This window comes from Toxorhynchites rutilus, unplaced genomic scaffold (genome assembly GCF_029784135.1).
Source record: "Toxorhynchites rutilus septentrionalis strain SRP unplaced genomic scaffold, ASM2978413v1 HiC_scaffold_29, whole genome shotgun sequence".
NCBI classification, from domain to species: Eukaryota; Metazoa; Arthropoda; class Insecta; order Diptera; family Culicidae; genus Toxorhynchites; species Toxorhynchites rutilus.
This window is the reverse complement of record NW_026599861.1, coordinates 1-19608: the sequence shown is the minus strand read 5'-3', so window position 1 is coordinate 19608 and position 19608 is coordinate 1. Positions and strand designations below refer to the sequence as shown.

The 19608-nt window shown below is 38.4% G+C and overlaps 5 protein-coding genes across 5 annotated transcripts; 2 read left to right on the top strand and 3 right to left on the bottom strand.

The window, feature by feature from the left end:
- Positions 1 to 5476: 5476 nt before the first annotated feature.
- On the bottom strand, positions 5477 to 6773 carry LOC129781938 (histone H1-like). Its single transcript, XM_055789437.1, has one exon. It carries the CDS (start codon positions 6748 to 6750, stop codon positions 6070 to 6072), a length of 681 nt encoding a protein of 226 aa, XP_055645412.1. The 5' UTR covers positions 6751 to 6773; the 3' UTR covers positions 5477 to 6069.
- Positions 6774 to 9334: 2561 nt separating this feature from the next.
- On the top strand, positions 9335 to 10894 carry LOC129781935 (histone H1B-like). The gene has a single exon (XM_055789433.1). It carries the CDS (start codon positions 9367 to 9369, stop codon positions 10045 to 10047), a length of 681 nt encoding a protein of 226 aa, XP_055645408.1. The 5' UTR covers positions 9335 to 9366; the 3' UTR covers positions 10048 to 10894.
- Positions 10895 to 11365: 471 nt separating this feature from the next.
- Positions 11366 to 11716, bottom strand: LOC129781948 (histone H4). Its single transcript, XM_055789447.1, has one exon. The coding sequence runs from the start codon at positions 11686 to 11688 to the stop codon at positions 11377 to 11379; it is 312 nt and encodes a 103-aa protein (XP_055645422.1). The 5' UTR covers positions 11689 to 11716; the 3' UTR covers positions 11366 to 11376.
- Positions 11717 to 12567: 851 nt separating this feature from the next.
- LOC129781934 (histone H2B-like) lies at positions 12568 to 13553 on the bottom strand. Its single transcript, XM_055789432.1, has one exon. The coding sequence runs from the start codon at positions 13529 to 13531 to the stop codon at positions 13157 to 13159; it is 375 nt and encodes a 124-aa protein (XP_055645407.1). The 5' UTR covers positions 13532 to 13553; the 3' UTR covers positions 12568 to 13156.
- A 197-nt stretch (positions 13554 to 13750) lies between these two features.
- Positions 13751 to 16019, top strand: LOC129781954 (histone H2A). Its single transcript, XM_055789454.1, has 2 exons — positions 13751 to 14802; positions 14881 to 16019. Exon 1 carries the CDS (start codon positions 13790 to 13792, stop codon positions 14162 to 14164), a length of 375 nt encoding a protein of 124 aa, XP_055645429.1. The 5' UTR covers positions 13751 to 13789; the 3' UTR covers positions 14165 to 14802; positions 14881 to 16019.
- Positions 16020 to 19608: the final 3589 nt, after the last annotated feature.

Below are 19608 nucleotides of genomic sequence, written 5' to 3'. Positions count from 1 at the left end.
AACGAATAACATTTCATTTTTCTTGAGATAAATAATTGAATAATTGTGAAATATCAAGCATTCTCAAAATTCACTATGTGCCCATTTTTGATTGGTCCATTTTGTGCTCCTCAAATCGTACCGACCAAAACGGGCAACCAGAGCAGCAGCGAAATAGAATGAAGCACGATTGGAAAGGAAAAAGAAAAAAATGAACGAAACATTGGTCGCAGTCTCACACATGCGTAATTCTCGAGGCAGCCAGTCAGCTTAAAAATCCCCGCTCCGCTGCCGTAACGATCATTATCATTCAAACCGTACGCCACATCGGTTCGCATCACAACACATCAACAAACCAACCCAAGCACCCATGTCTGGACATGGTAAAGGAGGAAAAGTGAAGGGAAAGGCAAAGTCCCGCTCGAACCGTGTTGATATGGAGTTCCCCGCAAGGGTAGCTAGGCCGAGCGCGTTAGTACCAGTGCACCAGTCGCCGCCGTTATATAGTTTCGGCCGCCGAAGTGATCGAGTTGGCTGGTAAAGCTGCTCGCGACGATAAGAAAAACCGCATTCAGAACAGAACACATCAAGACAACAACAGGCAGTTGCAGCGAGTGGCGAGTGGCAAACGCAATCGCAAAACGGCAGCAGGTAGCAGAAGAAAAAAGTTTGTTCTTTTTACAATCTGCTTTGGTGGCAAATCCAGAACAAGGCGGCATCGAGGGCGTTCGAAATGGTTTTTTTTTTCAAAACCACGAGTACTAAGTTTTCTAAATTGGAACCATTCCATAAAACAAGGCGCTTTTCAGGGCCATTAAACCTTCCAAAAAAAGAGTTTAGGAAATAAAGTTCAATGCGTTCTAAAACATTATCCAAAATAATAATAAAACACAAATTGATGTTTTCATAATTTGTTTGCCAGGATCTGATGAGTATGTGAATTTGGCAGTAGTTCTGAGCTTATTGATAGTTGGGGACTTTCAAGATTATTCAATTTTCACCAACTCTTAAATTGTTTCCAGATTGAAAGTACAGTAATTTACAATTAGTTCGACATTTAGCTAATTGGACGGACATGTAATGCGACTTATTTAGTTGGACATTTTTGTAAACATAGAGATCCAAATTATGACCGCACATTGAAAGTCGACACTGTACCACTGTCATCGCAAATGTTCAATTACAGGTTCAAATCGCCTCCAATGCGACACTGAGTGGCGCTTCGGTACGTTGCATTGAATGTAATTTACTGTAAAATATGTCACAAGCTGGATGGGAAGAAATTTTCTAACTGTGAAAGATGAGGCGAGTGGCAAATGCAATCGCTAAACAGAAAGGTTTAGCCGAACAAGATGGGGATATCGAGTGACAACAAAACAATAAACTCTTTAGATTGAAGATAATTTTGTGATCCTGAAAAGGACCCTTTTCAGCCTGCATGTGAATCCAACGAGCGAACAAATCGTAATGAATGTATTTTTTTTGCCATCGCTCCCTTTTAGCGCTCATTCGTTCGTCTCGTTGGACTCGCCCCTCTGGCTGAGTCTGCCGATTTGTCTCTATCCTGTGAGTGTGTACCGCTAGAGTATGAAACACGCGGACCCCAAAAAAATATCTTATTTTCTTTCAAACCGTAAACCCGTGTGGTTGTACGGCATCGGCACCGTGGACGTAACAAAGGAGGACAAGTTAAGGAAAAGGCAAAGTCTCACTCGAACCGTGCAGGTCTCCAGTTCTCTGTTGGTCGCATTCACTGATTGCTCCGCAAGGGTAACTAGGCCGAACGGATTGGAGCCGGAGCACCAGTATACCTAACAGCGATTATAGAGTTTCGGCCGTCGGAGTGCTCGAGTTGGCTTGCAAAGCTGCTCACGACAATCAGAAAACCCGCATCAAGAACAGAGCAGCTTCGGTTCGGCGCTCATCAAGGCAACAATTAGTTTCAGTGAGTGGCAAACTGCTTCTCCGGCACGTCGCATTAAATGTAATTTACTGAACAATATGTCACAAGCTGGATAGGAAGAAATTTTCCAACTGTGAAAGCTGTGGCGAGTGGCAAACGTAATAGCTAAACAGGAAGGTTTAACCGAACAAGATGGGAATATCGAGTGATAACAAAAACACAACACCAAAGGTTCTTTTCAACCCTCAACATATTCATAAAGAGTAAACAGTAAACTAATCCATTTTTCAGGTAGATAGGTAGGTATTCACGTAGGAGAAGAAAATAAAACAATATATTTAAAATATATATTTAACAAAAGCTGTCTCCTTTGTATAGTCCTACGTCACTCCGGTTATGTCCCTGACATTACCCACCCGTCTTTTTTAGATTTTATTTAATAATAAAGATTCACTACACTACAATATAACTGGCAACACTGCCCGAAAGAAAAAGGGGGCGTGGCGTCGGTGACGCCGAAAAAGCGCGCGCTTTTTCCGGCAAGCCGGTGAGCGCCCGCTCTCCACGGTCGAAGCGAGCTATTGCCTTTTCCCGCTCTCCTTCTGCTGTCACCTTAAAACTTATTCTAACAAATCTCCTTCCACAATCGCCAGGGGGAACGTCCCAGTCCGCTGTCCAGAAACGCCAAAACTCCGAGCTGCTGAAAGAAAAATCGACCTTCTCGGTCGGAGGTTAAAATCAGTATGATGTATTTTTTTGCCATCGCTCCCTTTTAACGCTCATTCGTTCGTCTCGTTGGACCCGCCCCTTTGGCTGAGTCTGCCGATTTGTCTCTATCCTGTGAGTGTGTACCGCTAGAGTATAAAACACGCGGAACCCAAAAAAATATCTTATTTTCTTTCAAACCGTAAACCCGTGTGGTTGTACGGCATCGGCATCGTGTACTCATCAAAGGAGGAAAAGAGAAGGGAAAGGCAAAATCCCGCTCGAACCGTGGTGGTCTGCAATTTCCCGTAGGTGTATCCGCCAATTGCACCGGAAAAGGTTGCTAGGTCGAGCGCGTTAGTACCTGTGTACCAGTCCACCTAGCCGGCGTTATATAGTTTCGGCCGCCGGAGTGATCGAGTTAGCTGGCTTAGGTGCTCGCGACGATAAGAAAACCTGCATTCGGAACAGAACACATTCGGTTCGGCGGACATCAAGACAACAGGCAGTTGCAGCGAATGGCGAGTGGCAAACGCAATCGCAAAACGGCATCAGGTAGCAGAAGAAAAAAGTTTGTTCTTTATACAAACTGCTTTGGCGGCAAATCCAGAACAAGGCGGCATCGAGGGCGTTCGAAATGGTTTTTTTCAAAACCACGAGTACTAAGTTTTCTAAATTGGAACCATTCCATAAAACAAGGCGCTTTTCAGGGCCATTAAACCTTCCAAAAAAGAGTTTAGGAAATAAAGTTCAATGCTTTCTAAAACATTATCCAAAATAATAATAAAACACAAATTGATGTTTTCATAATTTGTTTGCCAGGATTTGATGAGTATGTGAATTTGGCAGTTGTTCTGAGCTTATTGATAGTTAGGGACTTTCCTGATTATTCAATTTTCACCAATTCTTAAATTGTTTCCAGATTTAAAGTACAGTAATCTATAATTAGTTCGACATTTAGCTAATTGGACGGACATGTAATGCGACTTATTTAGTTGGACATTTTTGTAAACATAGAGATCCAAATTATGACCCCACATTGAAAGTCGACACTGTACCACTGTCATCGCAAATGTTCAATTACAGGTTAAAATTACCTCCAATCCGGCACTGAGTGGTGGTAATGCGACGTGCCATTGAATGTAATTTACTGTAAAATATGTCACAAGCTGGATGGGAAAAAATTTTCCAACTGTGAAAGCTGTGGCGAGTGACAACAAATCGCTAAACAGGAAGGTTTAGCCGAACAAGATTGGGATATCGAGTGATAACAAAACAATAAACTCTTTAGACTTTTTGTGATCCTGAAAAGGACCCTTTTTAGTCTGTATGTTAATCCAACGAGCGAACAAATTGTAATGAATGTATTTTTTTGCCATCGCTCCCTTTTAACGCTCATTCGTTCGTCTCGTTGGACCCGCCCCTTTGGCTGAGTCTGCCGATTTGTCTCTATCCTGTGAGTGTGTACCGCTAGAGTATAAAACACGCGGAACCCAAAAAAATATCTTATTTTCTTTCAAACCGTAAACCCGTGTGGTTGTACGGCATCGGCATCGTGTACTCATCAAAGGAGGAAAAGAGAAGGGAAAGGCAAAATCCCGCTCGAACCGTGGTGGTCTGCAATTTCCCGTAGGTGTATCCGCCAATTGCACCGGAAAAGGTTGCTAGGTCGAGCGCGTTAGTACCTGTGTACCAGTCCACCTAGCCGGCGTTATATAGTTTCGGCCGCCGGAGTGATCGAGTTAGCTGGCTTAGGTGCTCGCGACGATAAGAAAACCTGCATTCGGAACAGAACACATTCGGTTCGGCGGACATCAAGACAACAGGCAGTTGCAGCGAATGGCGAGTGGCAAACGCAATCGCAAAACGGCATCAGGTAGCAGAAGAAAAAAGTTTGTTCTTTATACAAACTGCTTTGGCGGCAAATCCAGAACAAGGCGGCATCGAGGGCGTTCGAAATGGTTTTTTTCAAAACCACGAGTACTAAGTTTTCTAAATTGGAACCATTCCATAAAACAAGGCGCTTTTCAGGGCCATTAAACCTTCCAAAAAAGAGTTTAGGAAATAAAGTTCAATGCTTTCTAAAACATTATCCAAAATAATAATAAAACACAAATTGATGTTTTCATAATTTGTTTGCCAGGATTTGATGAGTATGTGAATTTGGCAGTTGTTCTGAGCTTATTGATAGTTAGGGACTTTCCTGATTATTCAATTTTCACCAATTCCTAAATTGTTTCCAGATTTAAAGTACAGTAATCTATAATTAGTTCGACATTTAGCTAATTGGACGGACATGTAATGCGACTTATTTAGTTGGACATTTTTGTAAACATAGAGATCCAAATTATGACCCCACATTGAAAGTCGACACTGTACCACTGTCATCGCAAATGTTCAATTACAGGTTAAAATTACCTCCAATCCGGCACTGAGTGGTGGTAATGCGACGTGCCATTGAATGTAATTTACTGTAAAATATGTCACAAGCTGGATGGGAAGAAATTTTCCAACTGTGAAAGCTGTGGCGAGTGACAACAAATCGCTAAACAGGAAGTTTTAGCCGAACAAGATGGGGATATCGAGTGATAACAAAACAATAAACTCTTTAGACTTTTTGTGATCCTGAAAAGGACCCTTTTTAGTCTGTATGTGAATCCAACGAGCGAACAAATTGTAATGAATGTATTTTTTTGCCATCGCTCCCTTTTAACGCTCATTCGTTCGTCTCGTTGGACCCGCCCCTTTGGCTGAGTCTGCCGATTTGTCTCTATCCTGTGAGTGTGTACCGCTAGAGTATGAAAGCTGTCCCCTTTGTATAGTCCTACGTCACTCCGGTTATGTCCCCGACATTACCCACCCGTCTTTTTTTCTTTTTTGAATGTCTGTGTCTGTGGATTATGCGTTGAATGATGAATCATCGCAAGCGAAGCTTATGTACTTGTAATCATTGAACGATTATGATAATTTCAATTGAATTTGGTCCAAACTTAACACATTTCAAGACAAATCGTCATTTGACAGAGACTTGGGCCAATGTATTCTAGTAAATCGTTTATCAAGAATTATACATTACGGTATCACTCTTTTCGTTGGAAAAAGTGGAAGACTTGTGGCCGAGACACGACCCTCATAGTTTACGTAGGATTACGTTATAATATATGTTGCACGTTCATTCTGAATATCTTTGAGAGTTTAAATTGCAAATTGTGCAAAAATCTCATTGTTCCGTTAAGAAATGACTAAACAATAAACGCTCAAAATTGGAAAATTTCCGTGACGTGACCGAAATTCATTTTTTTAATTGCACCCGTCAACATGAATGAAATAAAATAATAAATCTAATAAATGTTTATTGACTGTCATGAAGAAAATATATGAGTTATTAGAGGTGGAAAATTATTGTTACTCTTTCGATTCATTGTGTTTGGTAGTCCTGAGAAGGACTGTTTGTTTTTAAATGAATTTCCCGATGAGAAACTTTACTTCTTGGTAGCGGGTTTTTTCGGAGCGATTTTCTTAGCCGGAGTAGCTTTTTTCGGTTTGGGAGTTTTTGGTTTCTTCGTTGCTGTTTTCGATGGTCTGGTTGATTTCTGTTTGGGAGCGGCTGCTGTCTTCACTGTTCCAGCCTTTTTGGCATTCTTTGCGACGGCTGCTTTAGCCTTCTTCTCAACAGCTTTCTTTGATGGTGCTGCCTTTAGTTTTTTGTCAGCAGCAGTTTTGGAAGTAGCTGCCTTTTTGGCGACTTTCTTCTCTCCAGTAGGCTTTTTCGCAGCCGTTGTTTTCTTAGGTTTCTTTTCGCCCTCTGGTTTCTTGTCCTTTGATTTAATTTTAAAAGATCCTGATGCTCCACTTCCTTTGGTTTGCACAAGATTACCTTTCTCGACACCACTCTTCAAAGATTTTTTAATGAAAGTTGAGAGCTTAGCAACGTCACACTTGTAATTGGCACCGATATACTTCTTGATCGCCTGAAGAGATGATCCATTACGTTCCTTCAAAGTCTTGATGGCGGCTAAAACCATTTCATTCACTGGTGGATGGGTGGCTGACTTTTTCGGTTTCTTACCCTCTCCTTTAGGAGCACGAGCCTTTTTCGGTGTCTTGGCTGGAGATGCAGCAACTGATGCTGCGGGAACGACTTCAGTAGCTGTTTCGGCCATTTTATTCACTGTGTTTCACTGCTATAGTTCGACGGGATGCTGATTTTTTTTTTGTTGACGACTAATGATTGAAATCGACATCTGTGTTAGGGAAACTCAATGTGTTCGTTTGAGTTTTATGTTGGAAAAACATTTTGCGTTTTTGTAATTCATACTTTAAGAAATGTCAATTTTCTCTGTTTTGTTTTCATATTTTTACCAGATGCACTACTTATTATTCACTATGATATTCAATATACCATTTAAAGTTGTTCTAAATTTGAATTCCCCAACCGATGCGCTAAAAATTCTCCATAAAAGCAGATGATATGTATCAGAAGTATCAACACTATGTCGAAAATGTTCAAATTTCTCACATTGCAAAAAATAGACAGTTATTAAACTGCATTTTTATAAAATGGGAACATTTTCCCGATCTATTGATACCAGAATCGAGTGCTCACTTAATAACACAGCGAAGCATTTTCATCTTTACTTTGGAGTAATCGGAGCAGCTGAAGCAATTTTTGATTTCCATTTGTTGTCATATGATACATCAGGCACAGCTCAGGCAAGAGTATCAATCTTCTATCAATTTATCCGTTTGTGAAAATAATATAGAACATACAACCCCGAGATAAAATACGCCATATTTTCTCTCAATTTTCCATGATTTTATATAAACGATTCACGACCCAAGACATGTTATACCATCGACAAACTGACCTTTTGGGTTATCGATTTTGAGTTACGAAATCCAACTGGTATATCAATTCAATATACGCATTCAAAAGATAATTATTATGATGTTTATAATATTTATGTCTGAACATTTACATGTACATGTAGTAATGGAGTGAATTTTATTATAATGTAGTGCGTTTGAATGTATGTTCTTAATTTCTTGAAATGACTGTTCAGTTAATTTTGTTTAAGTATTTCTTCTATTTTATTATTTTATCAATCACCAATAGTAATTCCTTTAACATGTACATTGATGGTGTAAATAATAAATACGCTGCTAGAGTGAGTCCTTTTTCCTTATTTGGGTGCTAGTTTTATATGCAAGATATTTTATTTTTAGGACATTGTTCCCTTTTTGTAATCTGTATTCTAATGTGTCACTGATTTCAAGGTATATTTGCTTATTTTCGTTATTTTGTAACATGTTTACATGTAGAACAGTAAGAAATTTTCTCATAGCAATCTGTATCCATTATCTTCTCCTTCTTCTTCTTGAATTATAGAGACTTTAAAGTTCATTCGTCTCTAGTCTTGAGAAGATCCCACAGAAAACTCTATTTCCAACTCCTTCCTGACCTGTCTTGAGAAAGACACTTTATTCGCGTTCGGCGCCCGTCAGCAAACCGTGTATGCTTTCGAGATCACCCAACTAAACTCTGCTGTATCCATTACGTAATTTTCCAATAATTTATAGAGGAATTGGGTTTAGTTGATCATTCAAATGTTTTTTTTTATCGGTAGTGTATTTAATTCCATCACCATACTCAAAAAAAAAAGTCTACACAAAAATACCTTGTAGTCAGAGACAAAATGAAATCTCGATTTTGGCCGCAGATCACGAAAAGTAATATAAGATAGTCCGAAAAATAAAACCAATTCGTATTCGGAGAAAAATATTGAATTTATTATTTTATAAGAATTGATATTGATGATTATTAACTATGAAGAAGATAAATGATTTCAAAAAAAAAAAAATTAACGAAAAAAATCGCATATCGAAAAAGGCAGATCTCGTTTATGGTAACAGTATTTTCTATTCTACCACTGTTTACACCAAACTGTGAAATAACTAAAAATTCCCTACATAATGGGTTATTTAGATATAATTTTTGTATTGTGTTCACGTTTATCTTTGAAATAACTATATTGAATAAAACTACCATTTGATTGTCGTAACATATCACCGATAACACAAGTGATGACAGACTGTTTGTCTAACGAATCAACCCTTGGGTCGAAACATGAAGTATTTCAGAAAATGAAATATTGAGTGTTTTGTCTCGGATCAGTAAATATATTATTCCAACAAATGAATAAATTGAAATAAGATTGATAATCTTGTAAAAGGATAATATTTCTTATGATAACGAACGGAAATCAAAAATTGCTTTAGCTACTCCGATTGCCCCAAGTTTTGATAAGAATGCTTCGTAATGTTGGGAAAAAACATTCAATTCTGGTATCCATATATCGAAAAATTGTCCCTATTTCATTAGAATTAGGTTTAATAACTGTTTATCTTTTGCAATGTAAGAAAATTGAACATTTTCGACAGAGTGTTGATACTTCTGATACATATCATTAGCATTTATCGTAAATTATTGAGTATCGGCTTGGACTTTTAAAAACAGAGCAACTTTAAATGGTAGCTCAAACATCATAGTAAATATTAAATAAGGTATCTGATAAACATGTGAGGACTGTAACAAAGAAAAGTAACATTTTTTAAAACATAAATTACAAATACGCGAAATGTTTTCTCAACAGCAAATTTAAACGAACGCTTTGAGTTTCCCTAACACAGTTTTCGATTCCGAGCACAAACGGCGGCACCGAGCGCATCAATGAATTCAGCATTTCGTTGAAACATAGCAGTGAAACACAGTGAATAAAATGGCCGAAACAGCTACTGAAGTCGTTCCCGCAGCATCAGTTGCTGCATCTCCAGCCAAGACACCGAAAAAGGCTCGTGCTCCTAAAGGAGAGGATAAGAAACCAAAAAAGCCAGCCACCCATCCACCAGTGAACGAAATGGTTCTGGCCGCCATCAAGACCTTAAAGGAACGTAATGGATCTTCTCTTCAGGCCATCAAGAAGTATATCGGTGCCAATTACAAGTGTGATGTTGCTAAGCTCTCAACTTTCATAAAAAAATCTTTGAAGAGTGGTGTCGAGAAAGGTAATCTTGTGCAAACCAAAGGAAGTGGAGCATCGGGATCCTTCAAAATCAAACCTAAGGATAAGACACCTGCGGGCGAGAAGAAACCAAAGAAAGCTGCGACTGGGAAGAAACCTGCAGGGGAAAAGAAAGTCGCCAAAAAGGCAGCCACTTCTAAAACTGCTGCTGCCAAAAAGCCGAAGGAAGCACCAGCAAAAAAAGCGGTTCAGAAGAAGGCTAAAGCTGTCGTCGCCAAAACCGCCAAAAAGGCTGGAACCGTAAAGAAAGCAGCCGCTTCCAAACAGAAACCAACCAAAGCATCGAAGACAGCAGCGAAGAAGCCTAAAACTCCAAAACCGAAAAAGGCAGCACCAGCAAAGAAAGCTGCTCCGAAGAAAGCTGCTGCCAAAAAGTAAAGTGCACTGGTGCTTTTCATTTGAAACTTATTTAAAAACAAACAGTCCTTCTCAGGACTACCAAAACCAATGGAACGAAAGAGTAACAATAGTTTTCCACCTCTAAGAATTCGAATGTTTTCTTCATGACAGTTAATATACATTTTCACACATCATCATCTTGTATCCAACATTAAACAATTCTGATAATGTTGGTATTTTAACGAAAAAGCTAATCGATGATACCGAATAGCATCATGAGAATTACGATTGTTTAAGGGAGGACCCCGGTCTAGAAAATCGAAAAAATCGAATTTTTGTTTCTTGCATTTTTGGGAAGTTTATGCCCTCAGAAATGTTGTCCTAAAAAAATTTATCGTATTTTGATATTTCATTGGAAAGTTACAGCCACAAAAGTATGAAGTCACCTTAAGGTATGTACGAATTTTAAAGCGCGTTTTTCTCGAAACCATGTTATTTCAACTGGTGGTGTCGATATCTCAGGATCTACTCGACCGATCTGGCTGAAATTGTTTATCAGCATGTAAAAATGAATTATCGGCGTTACATAGCCGTTTTTCGATATATCATTTTTTCGATTTTTGAAAAATCGCTATTTAGAGATTTTTCATGAAAAATGTCTAATTTTTAACGAAAATGGCCGCCGTTTTGGCAATTTTTCGAATTTTCAAAAAACCCCTATGTAACGCTTTAAGTATTGTCTTAAAGTTTCAAAATATTCATTAAAATTTGTTCTACGACACCTCGTTGCTTCAGAACCGATACCACCAACAAGGTACCGATTTTCAGACAACATCTACGCATCCAGCCGTCAACAGCGTCATAATCAGTATTCGTGCACTCAAAGAATGGAAAATACATCTTCAAATATATCTTAAACAATCATCAAAATACCCGAACACTTTACTTTATTCGTAACATCCGAAAAAAAAATCACGAAAATCCATTATTTTCAGGGGTCCCCTCTTAACAATCATTGGACCAAGTCTGCGTCAAACTGCGACGTGCAATGTACCAGGTATTGGTCTAACTTTATTACTATTACGATCCTTCTAATATGACATGTTCCCAACACTGGCTTACAGTGTACTCATAATTCACAGACATTCATTCAAGAAATATTAAACTTCTATGGGTAAAGAACATCAATTTGAATTCAGTTAAACGTCTAATTACATCGTTATTTACAAATAATATAACCGAACAAGCAACGAATCCTTATTAAAAAATAATGGATGATTTGAAAACATTTAAAGGAACTCTTCACTGGAGAAATATTGTGGCCCTGAAAAGGGCCGTTTTGTTGAACCGTACACCAAATTATATCATTTAACCTCCGAAACCATAGAGAGTACGACCTTGGCGTTTCAAAGCGTACACAACGTCCATTGCGGTAACCGTCTTCCGTTTGGCGTGTTCGGTATAGGTAACAGCATCTCGGATAACGTTTTCCAGAAATACTTTCAGCACACCACGAGTTTCTTCGTAGATGAGACCGGAAATACGCTTCACTCCCCCACGACGAGCCAAACGACGGATAGCGGGCTTTGTGATTCCCTGGATGTTATCACGCAGAACCTTACGATGACGCTTGGCTCCTCCTTTGCCCAGTCCCTTTCCTCCTTTACCACGGCCAGTCATTTTTCTGGACTATTTTATGTTGTTTCCGAGTTCAAACGATGACTGAAACTGATGCTGTTTCCCCTAAGGGTACCCACTTTTATACCCGAATGGAAATTATTTTTCCTCCTTTTCCTTCATTTTGTTATTCTTCCCCTTCTTTTGTCCTTTCCTTTTTGTGCATGCGTATGGTAGAATGACGACATACGTGAGGTATTAAAGCGAAGAAAAGCGTTGAATTATCCCATTCATTCAGCAACTTTGAAACCGTTAACTCTACTGAAATCGTAAGCAATGGCTCGTACCAAGCAGACCGCTCGTAAATCCACCGGAGGAAAGGCTCCTCGCAAACAGTTGGCCACTAAAGCTGCTCGTAAAAGTGCTCCAGCTACCGGAGGAGTCAAGAAGCCACATCGTTATCGACCAGGAACCGTCGCTTTGCGTGAGATTCGTCGTTATCAAAAGTCGACTGAATTACTGATCCGTAAGCTTCCATTCCAACGTTTGGTTCGTGAGATCGCTCAAGATTTTAAGACCGATCTTCGCTTCCAGAGCTCGGCTGTTATGGCTCTGCAGGAAGCAAGTGAAGCTTATCTGGTTGGATTATTCGAAGATACCAATCTGTGTGCCATCCATGCCAAACGAGTCACCATTATGCCGAAAGATATCCAATTAGCTCGTCGTATCCGTGGAGAACGCGCTTAAATCTGACTGATCTAATCTCATTCTCAAACAAATGGCCCTTTTCAGGGCCACCAATTTATTCGAAAAGAGTTTGAAAAACTGTTTTCTATCTTCAACATTACATACGGCGGAGCCGCACGATATATTGAAACATGAATCTTATCAAATATAAATGAACTTCTGATCTTCTTTTATTGACGCTAAAAATTATAGCGAATCATATTTTACGACACCTTTTTTACGGTGTTCCTGACTTAGTTCTAAGTACCCTCAGATTATCCATATATAAAAATTGAATAACATTTTAAAAGTACAAAGCTCGAGGTTTCCCAGTTTCATGATTTTTTTATGTATATAGCTTTATTGTATAAACACCAAAATCAATCCTGTTAAACCTCTCTACGATTAGTTTCTCGACACTAAACTGCTAACTCTTCTAATTTTGGTGCAATTGCATTGAGAACAGATAATGATGCCGAGTCTTCAATTAGCATCTGCAACTGAATATGAGGATGTCAATCATTGAATTCACTATATGCATCATCATACATTCTGCACAATATCATCACTTCATTCCCAAACGTAACGTCAAACGAACTACATGAAATTGTTGTATCTACTCATTTCGGATACCTTTTGTGATATGACTTTTCTGAATCCCTCGAATTAATCACACGAGAGGCGACTCATTATGACAACGAAAATCTACAAATCAACAATTAGAAAACCTTTTCCTACACACTTATCAAACAAATTTGTGGCCCTGAAAAGGGCCGTTGTTTTTTTTTGCTACATGACTCGGGAGTTACTTGGAGCTGGTATACTTCGTGACGGCTTTGGTTCCTTCGGAGACAGCGTGTTTGGCCAATTCTCCTGGCAGCAGTAAACGAACTGCGGTTTGAATTTCACGAGAAGTTATCGTTGAACGTTTGTTGTAATGCGCCAAGCGAGATGATTCAGCGGCGATGCGTTCGAAAATATCATTCACGAAGCTGTTCATGATACTCATGGCTTTGGATGAAATACCCGTGTCAGGATGGACTTGTTTCAACACTTTGTAAATGTAGATAGCGTAGCTTTCCTTCCTGCGGACCTTCTTCTTTTTCTTGTCGGTCTTGGTAATACTTTTCTGGGCCTTTCCAGACTTCTTCGCTGCCTTTCCACTGGTTTTAGGAGCCATTGCTATGTTGTATCGCTTTTACTGTTCGAGAGGAACTAATGTCGAAAGCAAAGGAAACATCATGTTTTATGCTCGGTCAGGGTGGAATGTATGACCGTCCCCTTTCGTTTATGTTGTCATTTCATTATATTCGTAGCTCTGTCTGAGAGTGAAACAAACATTGTTTCAGCAGGTATAAAAGAGGGTTCGTTATCCGGAAACTTTGATCAGTACAGTTTCGCTTCGCACGTGAATAATTTCATAATTATATAACAAAAAATGTCTGGACGTGGTAAAGGAGGAAAAGTTAAGGGAAAGGCGAAGTCCCGTTCAAATCGTGCTGGCTTACAGTTCCCAGTGGGTCGTATTCATCGTCTGCTCAGGAAGGGAAACTATGCCGAACGTGTTGGAGCTGGAGCACCCGTTTATCTGGCCGCAGTGATGGAATATTTGGCCGCTGAAGTATTGGAATTGGCAGGAAATGCCGCTCGTGACAACAAGAAGACCAGGATTATCCCACGTCATCTGCAGTTGGCTATCCGTAATGACGAAGAATTGAACAAACTACTGTCGGGTGTAACTATTGCTCAAGGCGGAGTCTTGCCCAATATCCAAGCTGTTCTGCTACCCAAGAAAACCGAGAAGAAGGCTTAAATCAACAACGACATGAAAGTGCACTAGAATCGAGAACCCAACCGTCCTTTTCAGGACGACAACAAATTTTTAATAAAGAGTTACAATGATTGATTTTCCACCCTCCACTAATCTAAAAATCAATCCACAGCAATCATTGAAGGAGAGCGTCTGTTTCCAAACAGATATAAGTTAATCGTTATACCGAATAGGAAATATTAAAGCAAACCTAAAAGTATGCTGTTTTTTACCGCCCATACAGTGTTCAACATAGAAACGAAAATAGGAAGATTTGCCAATGGAGATGAGTTATAAACCGACACGCATATCGAAAATCCAACATATTTTCTTACAATGGAAATATGCTTCGATGTCTTGAATTATAACAAAGTATCAACTCACAACAACTAATGCTTCAAACATTGCTTCGAAACAAAATCGAATTTCGACCTGAAAATCAACAAAGGCAAGCAATATCAATATACGGGAGAAAATTGCAAAGTTGAGCAAAACATAATTATCCCAGGTAGCAGTGGAGATTGGCTGAAAGAACCGCCACCGTAAAGTATACCAGCTGCCAGTGAATAACATTTCCAGTAGGGCCATTCCATTCTCATTCAACGAAACATCATCACTGTTAGAAATCCACACTAAAAACGGTAAATTCCGATCCTAAAACCGAACCTAAAACAAGACTCGATAATTATCTTTCCTTTATTCCACATTCATATAAGCAGCATATTGACGGATTGCAGCGATGAATTGTTAGGCTGTTATGTACTTGAACTCATCTATGAAATTTTATTATTTAGGCAACCTGAATACCAAAGTTGAAATTTAGTACTTCTGTTTGAAATGCTCAATATAAATTAAAAGAGGCAGTGTAGCTAAAGAAAAAACACTCGACAAATATTAATACATGTTATATTTTTTACATTTTTCCGTGCTGGAACGAAAAATCGTTCCGCATGTATTGTAACTGAGCTACGATTGGACAATCTTTAGAAAAAGATCGATTTTCTAAACAGCGTAGGGATCAATTAACTGATTGAATCGGTATCAAAGAATCGATCTTAAATCGAAAAATCGAATGACTTTTTTCCAATTTATGTAGTTATTCTATAAGTGTCGTCTTTTCTTAAAATGCAAAAAATGTAGAGACGACGAGTGGGTAGGAATTAAAATTCATCTGTTATATTTTTCATATTTTTTATTCTAGGCATAAAGCATGCTTAAATTTTCTTTTACAGTTTCACAGAATGTTCTTCTTCCGAGAACGAGAATCGTTTTACGATAGTATAGTTTTCATTTTTCGGTCTAAAACTATGATATAACTGAGTTTTACGGAAAATTGCTTCAAATGATTATAACGGGTTTTAAGTTTTCTTTCTATTGCTTTATAACTTGTCGTCTCTACATTTTTTGCATTTACCTGAGATACCTTTACCTGATACATGTTTTTCATTGTCCTTAATATCTACCGATTACTATACTTATTCCTATTTTCTACTCATTAAGCTACCTGCCCAAAAACATGTTAACTTTCAAAAATCATAACTCAAAAACTAAAAAAACTCCTCTCTGAATTTTGGATATGTTATGTAAAAAAAAACTCAGCTTTCAAGAGAAAATATAAAAAAATATAGCGCCATTGGTACCGAAACCATGTAAGCTATAAAAAATGAATACAATGAATAATAACGGTTAGCTTTGAAAAATCATAGCTTAAAAACAAAAAAAACTCCTCTCTGGTTTCGAGATATGTTCTGTAAAAAATTCTTAGCTTTCACGAAAAAAAAATATATATAAATATAGCGCCATTGGTCCCGAGACCATGAAAACTATAAAACACAAATACAATTAATAATAACGAAGCCAAAAGTCAAATTTTATGCAACTCTGGTATTTTTTCAAAAAAGATCAGCTATAAGTAGATATCTCGATCATCTAAATCGGCTCAGTAGTTATGAATTTTTCAAGAAGTAAGTCTTTGAAATAAGTGGAAAAATTTGAATTTTCGGACCACCCTACAAATGGAAATAGTCACCCTTACAAAAAAAAAAAAAAAAAAATACGGGTCTAATGGTTTGCGACAAAAAACAAAATTTCCACTTTCCACGAAAATCTGAGAACCACTATATCGGTTTGGCATGAAATGGCTGTAAGGGAAGTGGGGGCATAGTGGTCACCCTAAGGAATATGTCCATTCCCAGCGTCCACATATCGATTCAATTCCCGTTTCTCGAAGAATATTATAGTTCAACTCATTGTTGTTCAAGATAGCAAACGGCTTTTACTATTAAAATTCAAAATAGTACACTTTTCATCAATAGAAAAAAGGTGAAAAATCGAACTTTTTTTTTGCTTGGAGGTAAAGTGGTTACCTGGTGGGGACAAAGTGGGCGCTCGCACATATCTAAATAAATGGGATAGATTTATGCGATTTTTTCGTTCAAATTTCACATTGAAATCAATCAAATCACAATTGAAATCACATTTGATATAGTAGGTACTTGTTTGAAATAAGCTTGGCCTATTCACCTAGAGTCTCAATTTAAATTTTCTCATGCATACAAAAACATAGTAAGAAACACATAACGTTCCGCATAACTAGGCTTGGTTTAGTTGGAGTGGCATATTTATCCAGGGTCAAACCCACAAAAGGATCCTTTATAAGAGCAGAATGTGGTGTGGTATATCAGCTTTAGTAAACAAAACATTGTATTGTACTTTGCCCCAAACATCAAAGTAAATTCTAATGCTAATTAATCGCAGAGATTAAACAAAATATGTGTTCACCTCTCCTAGAATATGTGAACAGGCGTCCAAACTGATGATTTGTCCAATATATCAGATTGAATAAACTAAATTTCACGAGAAATTCCTTAGATACCATGCGCACAAAACTACGGCCTAATGGCTATCGAGAGAGCAATTTCTGTTTTTATTTATATTGTAACATGCGACAGCTCTACTGAAGTACAGGGTGGCTCAAAAGTAATTAATTTCTCCAAACTTAAGGTGACTATCAATACGGCATCTATAGTCAATAGTTATACTACCAAACAAGCAGGTGACCACTTTGCCCCCTATGACCAATTTGCACCCACTACCACTATATGTATAGAATATGCTCACTTACCTTTAAACATGGTGCTGGAGCTCTTTGATTAGCTTCAAAACCACCCTCCGTTCTTCGCGCTGCTTCCTTCACTGACAAAATGGAAGCCTTTTCCTTTCATGCTCTGTGTTGTCATAGCACTCTTATTTCATCAAACACGGGAAAATTACATGGATTTTATTATATTACGTAATATTATCACTGCGATATATACGACTTGGCAGTATATTTCTGTTACTAACTGTCAGTAGCCTTTTTAAGCGCTTGTGTTTGCTGAGACTGAGACTGACCGGAAAACTGAACTGGATGACGCGGGAAATAACCACGTTATCAAAAATCCGCGACACTACCGGCAACTTCAGAAATGCACTTGTGCAATTACACAATATTTTTCATAATTTTGTTCCCAGGCCATCGAACTCGCACAACACTAACACAGCAGCATGTAATCAACTTTTTATTCAACTTGACAGCAACCCCAGTTATCCGGAATTGACCAAACTAGACGGTGGCCTCCTACACCGTACAACACTACCATTTAAACTATATCAGCCGCATCCACGAGAAACGCTATCCAAATTATTACAAATTGGTTGGTTCTTAGTTAAATTCAGCCAGCGCAAAATAATGCTCTTATTGCGAGCGGGACGGTATAAGCGACCGTTCTTGGTGGTGGTGTAACAACTTCTCTTCATCTGAAGTATTCGTGGATCTCTCTCGATTGATTTTGTGTTGGTGATCTCCGCGTTTGCTACTAATACTCTATAGCAAAAAACTTCGGTTTTGTTTTCTTTAGCTAGCCTCTCTCGCAATCTGGTTCGGATGTTGCGTGAGAGAGCGTAATTGGATCAATGGACACGAAGAGCAATCGAGGAGGAACCCTTCTGTCGAAATTATAGTAGAAGTCATTGACCAGAAACCGACGATGCGTAATTCGCAGAAAAGAAAATCACAGCGCGCCGTATCAATTCAATGTATCGTGCGTAAAATGCTTCTCACTATTGCTGAACGGATGGAAAGGGCCGGAAAGCTTCTGGTTATACCTTAGAATGTGTTCGAAACGCCTTTAAATTAAATGAAGGTCTTCACATCTGGCATCTCTGATACAGAGCTTTACCCGAACGGGTGAGTTATAAGTAGCCGGATAAAATGAAAACATGTTTGGTAATAGTTTTTTTTGAAACTTTTTGCGTATTTTGGAATCGTCATGGCGTGATCCACTGGGAGTAGTTGCGTACACGCGAGACAGCAGCTTGTCAAATTAATTTTTTGCTCATTAGTGCAGGAGTAGAGTAAAGTTTTTCCAAGATGCTTTCTCAAGGCTAGAGACGAAAGAACTGAAAAGTTTGAAATCTCTATAATCAAAAACCAAACCATTTTTTGCTAGGGATAAAGATCAGCTCAAGGCTAGGTGGAGGTACGGTGTAGCAAATTATGGGTAATACGTGCCGTGGGAGCAGGTGCAGGATGACAGGAATAGGACAATAGATCTTCGTATTGTAAAAAAAATTGAACGTAGAAATCGTATTGTAAGAATAAAATTGTGATTGCTAACAGATCAACAAATGAATTTCTAGATCAGCAGAAAACAAAATGTAGACATTCGGCAACATTATTTCCTACATTGACGTCGATCAATTCATTCAAAAATTTACACGATATACTGATTTCGGTTCATACGGCGCACTACAATTTCACAGTGTCGGCTACTGGGTCAATGACTTCCACCCCAATTTCGGCAGAATTGTGACTCCTAGGTACTTCTTCGTGTTTATTGAAACAATTATAGCATCGTTTTAGATTGGGGCAATGTACTCGAAGATGACTGTACTCGTAGCATCTCGTAGTAGGATAATACGGTCGAGTTTACATGCGAAACACCTCAACTTTGTATGTGTTTTTTTTTTTATTAGAGGCGAATGAACAGTCCAAAGTCTCTTTAACCCTCCTATACTCGCGTGCAAAATCATAACACGTTGCCATTGTGTATTTTTCAGGCTTTATTGGCATTTATTTGAAGAAGAGAGTATGATTGAATGAAAAAACTCCTAAAAATATGTTATCTTCGTTCTAATTCAATTAATAAAATTCAAATTTTATTAATTAAAAGTAAGCAACTGAATATAATTCATGGAAGTATAAAGCTAAAAGCTAAAAAATAACATAAAAACGTATTAATCGATTGTGGTTTCACTGGAGTAAGAATCGGAACATAGTATAACTGCATGCTCGAAGTAAACATATTTTTTTCGGTGAGAAGAATGAGAAGGAGAAGAATGTATAACGTATTCTAGATAATTACCAGATGATAAAGGTGCTGGAATATAGAGTTTGCATATTTCTA